The sequence below is a fragment of the Hyperolius riggenbachi genome, chromosome 8, assembly GCF_040937935.1.
Source record: "Hyperolius riggenbachi isolate aHypRig1 chromosome 8, aHypRig1.pri, whole genome shotgun sequence".
NCBI lineage: Eukaryota > Metazoa > Chordata > Amphibia > Anura > Hyperoliidae > Hyperolius > Hyperolius riggenbachi.
This window is the reverse complement of record NC_090653.1, coordinates 57,848,141-57,854,953: the sequence shown is the minus strand read 5'-3', so window position 1 is coordinate 57,854,953 and position 6,813 is coordinate 57,848,141. Positions and strand designations below refer to the sequence as shown.

General features: G+C 46.0%; 1 protein-coding gene across 1 annotated transcript; it reads left to right on the top strand.

Annotated features, from left to right (window-relative positions):
• The first annotated feature begins 704 nt into the window (after positions 1–704).
• LOC137527318 (olfactory receptor 6C74-like) lies at positions 705–1,643 on the top strand. Its single transcript, XM_068247825.1, has one exon. It carries the CDS (start codon positions 705–707, stop codon positions 1,641–1,643), a length of 939 nt encoding a protein of 312 aa, XP_068103926.1.
• Positions 1,644–6,813: the final 5,170 nt, after the last annotated feature.

The window sequence follows — 6,813 nt, the reverse complement described above, 5'->3', positions numbered from 1 at the left end:
TTTCAAAAATAACTTGTACTTTTTGAGAAAATCAATGTTAATGTCGGCAGAAATTTCCACGAAAATCCACATCGGAATGCGGAAAGCGGTAGCGGTAATCGGCAATGGCGGAAAGTGGAATTTCCGCGAAATCGGAACTTGGTAATTCCGACCATCCCTACTGCTGTGCACAGGCACACTAGCAGCTTTCCACTCAAGCTACAGGAGTATTAGCTTAGCACGATTGGGTCCACTCTGCTGCGCAGGCGCGAGCTATCTGTGCCTGTACAGGTGAGCGGACCCAATTGGGTTTAAGTATTTCCATAAGAACCCAAGTGGAAAGCCTTTAGTGTGCCTTCACAGACAAGCCAAGGTAAATATTATTGTTGCTGCTTGTTCGGAGGGGCCAGCACTTGATCAGGCTGCCTGAGGAGGATGGGGAAAGCCTCATCAGGATCCAGAGACTCCCCCCCCCCCCCCCCTCCTGAAGTATCTGTTGTTTTTGTGTTTTTTTAATCGCAAGTGTGCTTTAAGCTTTTTATTTTATTGGGATACATTGATAAAACTTAGCATTTGCAGTAAATAGCTATGCCACAATCAAATAACCCTGAGATATTTCAAAGAATAATGGCTTAACAACACACTTTTTTGACATTCAATTAAATACTGAAATACAGAAAAACTTTTATTTCAGGTTGTATTTTAGGTCTTATAAAGTTCTGAGAATGCATGGAAACCAGACAGTTATTAAATATTTCATTGTGAAAGGAATATCAGATGTTCCTGAGATTCAGATCATTATCTTCTTAATGGTTCTGATCATCTATCTCATAACTCTTGGTGGTAATATTACTATTTTTCTCCTTATTTGCCTTGATTACCATCTCCACACCCCGATGTATGGCTTCCTGGGCAATCTGTCCATAGTGGACATGTCATGTTCCACCATCACGTTGCATAAGATCCTCACAAGTTTCATTTCTCATGATAAAACAGTCTCCTATTTTTCTTGCATGGCCCAGATGTACATGTTTGGATCCTTGACTGGTCATGAGCTGTTGATCCTCACAGCCATGAGTTATGACCGTTATGTAGCCATTTGTAACCCATTACGATATCACTTTGTTATGAATACTAGAACCTGTGTTCTACTGATGGGTGTTTGTTGGTTGGTGGGCTTTTTACAGGTTTTTCCACCATGTGCAATACTATATAGTTTTTCTTGTTATTCTTCCATTGAAGTCAACCATTTCTTCTGTGACATCATTCCCTTAATGAAGATTTCCTGCGATGATACTTCATTTTTGGAACTCCTGTTTCTCATAGAAGGTGTGGTCCTTTTAAATCTTACTCCATTTGTCCTCACTTTTATCTCCTATATATTTATCATTGTTGCCATTCTAAAGATCCACTCTCACCACGGAAGACGTAAGGCCTTCTACACGTGTTCATCCCACCTTACAGTTGTCATAATGCTCTACACAACTCTGGTGAGCCAATATCTGACACCGAACCTAAACAGCACTTTGGACTCCAAAAAGCTTTTTGCTCTTGTTAATACAGCTGCTGTGCCAATGCTCAACCCTCTAATCTATAGCCTGAAAAATAAAGACGTAAAACAATCCCTTAAGAGAAGCCTGGGCAAAATCAAACTGATCATCTGAAAAAAAATTGTAGATATAGGAATATTTTGTTTAACGTAAACCCAAGGTGAAAATAAACGGATGAGATCAACAATTATATTTATCCTACTCCTTATAAAAATGACTTTTTTTAAGATCCCATGGTTTAATGTTTATTTAACCATTTACAAAGTAGGTTGAATGTTTTACTGTATCTAATCAGTGGCAGCCTATAAGTTTCTCAGAGTTAAAAAAAAGGTCTATAGTTCATGTATTTTATCTCTCCCTGCCCTCAGAAGTTGTAATCTCCCAGGAAAACTTTTATAGCTGTAATCTGCTTATTCGTGATGTTTACTATGTTCCCGACAAGCTGCCGACAAGACAGTAGCTGCCACTTTCATGCTTAGAAATTAACTTTTTTTCAGGCAGCAAAATAAAACAAGTAAAAAAGTCTGGTTATTAATATGCTTTGTACTGTACATGTTTATCTCATCTTGTCAAATATTGCCTTTGATACACTTTACCCTCCCTGGTAGCAATCCCGAGCTACACTTGGGCCAGCAGCCGGGGGCTCTATGCAGAGTATAGTGTGCAACGGGTGTTTTTACTCACCTCCCGGGGGATCCAGATGTTGGTAGCTGTTCTGCTTCCTGTCCTCCAAGGCTCTGAATCACTCTGGTAAGATCGCCATCATCTATCTCACCATAGAGTTATAGCGCCACCCAGAGGATGGTGGTAAAATTGCAGCGCTGGAGCCCAGGGAGATGAGTCAGAGCAGGGGCTGCTGCAGAGACTCTGGCAGCATAATTTTTTCTGATTTTAGGGTCTGAAACATTTTTAAAAGACCCTAAAATCCGGAAATAATCATACCGCGAGGGAGGTTACATTTTTGTGACTGGAATCAATTGTAAATTTTGTTACTCAGAAAGTAGAGGTAAAGAGTCTGGCATCAGATCGTTGCAGGGAGTGGTACAGCTGAATACAGCCAGTGCAGCCACAATGGTGACATGCTCTTGGTAATGGGCACGGCGGCACTTCCTCTTCTGTGAGTACGCAGCCGAATCCCAGAAACTGTGCCATGCATGGCTATGAGATTCGCTGCCACTCGCACCAAAACTGATCGGCCGGCGGCACCATTATCCTCTGATGAGTCTTATTGAGTAATTTTCAAGCTGGGAAATTCTCCGGAAATGGCCTGTTTTCTGCGCTAATGGAAACGGGCCCTTTAAATCCCTTAAGTTGTCAGCTTGGCAAAGTGGTGGACAGTGGGGGTGACTAAGAGATAGGAGCCTTACTGCTGTTTTGAGAGTACTCTTGCTTCCACAGATGCTAAACATGTGTATTTTTTATTTTTTTAAGAAGACTGTTGTAAGTAGTTTAAAGAGGAGCTGTCAGCGATACCATCTCAGAAAAAAAAACTACCGTATTTTTCGGACTATAAGACGCTCCGGACCATAAGACGCACCCATGTTTAGAGGACAAAAATCAGGAAAAAAAAAATATAATAATCCTGGATGCCTCCATGGTTCAGGGCGTCTTATAGACCTTTTTCTCCCCAAGCTGCATAACCAGCTACAATAACTTAGCTTCAGTGCCCAGCTACACTAACCCCTGCTGCTCCCACCAGCTAGACTACCCTACACTAAACCCTGATGCCCCACCAATAACCTTATGCTACACTTCTTTACACTACGTTACACTAGTGCCTGATACCCCCATAAGTTCCTATGCTACACTATACACTACACTAGCCTACTCCTGCTGCCCCTCCAGTAACACTAAAGTACATTAAACTAACCCCCTGCCTCCCCACCAGCTGCAATAACTAAACACTACAACTTCAAAGTGGATGATCTCACCTATCCAGGTGTCAATCCACGTGCTCCTATGCTGTATTCTCCAGCAGCTTTGATCATCCTGACGCAGGGGCAGCAGCAACAGTGTGATCTGACATCCCAACATCCAGCAAATTAAGGACCATTCCATTGTGGCTGCAGCGGCTGTCATCCCATCATCCAGCCCCCGATCTTCCTGCACTTGCGGTGGAGCAGATGAGTGACTATTCCTGTGTGGCTGCAGCGGCTGTCATCCCATCATCCAGCCCCCGATCTTCCTGCACTTGCGGTGGAGCAGATGAGGGACTATTCCTGTGTGGCTGCAGCGGCTGTCATCCCATCATCCAGCCTTCGATCTTTCAGCGTGGCTGCAGCGGCTGTCCTTGATCCTTATGTGTTGCGGTAGTGGGTCAGAAGAGGGGCGATCGCTGGCAAGCTGCAGGGGCTGTCCTCTTAACTTGCGGTGGCAGCGGCGGTGGGGCAGATAACGGGAGATCCCAGCGGTAGTTCTGACTACCGAAGTGTCTTAACGTCCTTGTTTACTGGCGCCCCCTGATGACGTGCGACGCACACGCGGCTGAGTCATAAGGGGGAAGGAAATTCAGACACTTCGGTAGTCATAACTACCGCTGGGAACTCCCGTTATCTGCCCCACCGCCGCTGCCACCGCAAGTTAAGAGGACAGCCCCTGCAGCTTGCCAGTGATCGCCCCTCTTCTGACCCACTACCGCAACACATAAGGATCAAGGACAGCCGCTGCAGCCACGCTGGAATATCGAAGGCTGGATGATGGGATGTCGGATTGCGCTGCTGCTGCCCCGCCATGCCAGGATCATTAAACTAGCTGGAGACATTGAGCACCAAGCGCGCAGATAGGTAACCACTTCTGCTGCGCTATCTGCATTTGCTACACAGGGGCACATTCGGACTATAAGACGCACCGACTTTTCCCCCCTACTTTTGGGGGAGAAAAAGTGCGTCTTATAGTCCGAAAAATACGGTACATATATAAGTAAAAAAATACTAGTTCTACTTACATAACATATGTATTGCACTGTCCACGTTTTGATTTTAGTGATTTTTTGTATAGTAAAAAAAGAGAAAATTCTTCTTAGGATTTTCCATTTTACATTTGTCTTTCTTGAAGCTAATCTGGATGTCATTTCCTCCTTTACTCTCCTCTGCCTGCTTGTGTATGCATTGCCTGCCCTCCTACCAATCAGCATGAGAAATATTGGCCAATCAGAGAGGAACAGAGGTGTGGAAGGGGGAAAGAGGAGGGAAAGAGGCTTCAGCCAATCATGCTGCATTAGTGTAACGATCTGCTCAGCTGTCTGCACGGGCTGACAGCTGTTTGTCCATTCTTTAGGTCTGAGGGCTGCAGATCTCTGGAAAAGAGACCTGTCTTCGCTTTGCACGTTTCAGAGTTGCTCTGCTGAGGAATTTGCATACACTTGTCATGCAAATTGCCTAGCTGCTTCCTCTGATGGCTTGCAGTATAAATACCATTTTCTCCCAGAATTCCTTGCTGGTCATGATGGTTTGTTCCTGCTAAACTCTCCTGGAGTATCAGCCTTGCTATTGTTGGCTAAAGATTATCTTAGAGTAATTCTTTGGGACTGCACTAGGCATCCCTTCTAGTGCAGTCAGGTTATTATCTGTATTGCCTTGTTCTGTCTCTCTGTCTCGATTGTCTTGTCACCAGCGGCGGTCGACAGGAAAACATTCTGTCTGTCTGGGAGTGTAGGCCAGAGCTGCGGTTGCTACTGGCTGCTCCATCTGTCTGGATTGCATTCGCCCTAGTGGTAGTGGCAGTGCTTCCTTCTGTATTCTGCCTTAGGGGTGCTAACCAGAGCAGCGGTTGCTACTGGTAGCCCCATCTGTTTGTCTGTTTGGATCGCATCCACTCTAGCGGTAGTAGCGGTGGTTCCTTCTGTATTCTGCCTTAGGGGTGCTAGCCAGAGCAGTGGTTGCTACTGGTAGCCCCATCTGTCTGTCTTGTCTGGTACGAAGTTCGCGTTCTCTATTTCATGTTTGTGTTTCATTGGTTAGTTAGGGTGGCACGCTTATCACTGGGCACCTAACGCGCAGTGATCGTGTGGTAAACGCGTTCGCTGCTGCGAATGAGTGTGGTGTTCACATTTAGCTAGCTTTTGTTATTTTCCTTGATGTTCTGATTGTTCTTGCTTGCTGTGCCTTTTGCTACTCTCGTGATCTGTCCTGCTCGGTCTTGTGTCTGTTGGCAATTGCCAGTCTTGCGATTGCGTTCGTACTTTGTTTCTGCTGATGTGTGTTCACCGTTGCTGGATGGCGACTAGATTGGTGGACACACATTCATTCTGTCTCTGTGCTCTCTCTCTTTAAGGGCTATCTTGCCCTGCATTATTTCAACCCGTACAATTCCCCACTGGCATCTGTGGCCGTGCAGAGGCTGTGCTCGTCTGCAATCCACAGCTCCATCTGCCGGTGGGAATTGCCCTCTACTGGTGCATTGCACCCAAGCTGGGTTCTATCAAATTACACGCTTGTGGAGGATTTCCGCGGTGTCGGCGCGCATCTTGTGCGCTGACCACGGAAATAATTCCCCAATCGTTACAATTAGTTAAGTCTGAGAGCAAAGTAGAGAAGCAAAAAAAAGACAACCCAGCATGCCCTGCAACTTCCTTTTTGCGGCAATGTACCAAATAAGAGTCAGGTACACTGGGGAATTATCATTTATCAACAAGGAAAGCAAGGCATTTTGAATCAGGATGATACTGTGAAGAAACGCGGTAGAGCCGCCACATGGACGCAGGATGAGGCGGCTGTTTCCGTGGCTGGCATAGCGGAACGCGAAGAAACCGCCGTGTCTAACACGGCGGTTTGCACGCACAGGCCTGCTACTGACAGTCTGACCAGGCGCGGGGAGGCCACCGCATGTGCTGATAGCGGTGCATCCCACCCCGCGTGCAAGCCAGCAGAGACATTGCAAAGCATGACTGATGTGGCTGGGACTGATAGTCCACACAGATTCAGAATGACGCGCGCGCGCTGAGTTTATATGACAGCCAGAAGAAGGTCAGCTGACCAAGCTGGTCAGCTGACATTTCCACCACTTCTCATTGGTCCAGCACTTAGGGGAGGCGCTGGAAGCGCTGATGTATATATACTGGGTGCTGGTCATTTCTCTGGTGTCTGGCGTTGCGATCACTACGTGGTAGCACTCAGACCTTGTCAGTATCTGTGTTCTAGCATAGTTTCCAAAGGTGTTGACGATCACGGACCTCACACCTTAGCGTCAGGAATATTGAACTGTATTATTTGTTATGACCTTCTGCTTGCCTGACTTATCCTCCTGAACTTTGATTCTGTACCTTGCTATTTCTGATATCCTGTTG

Coding starts and splice junctions, on each gene's coding strand:
- LOC137527318 (XM_068247825.1), top strand. CDS start 705: ATGCATGGAAACCAGACAGTTATTAAATATTTCATTGTGAAAGGAATA.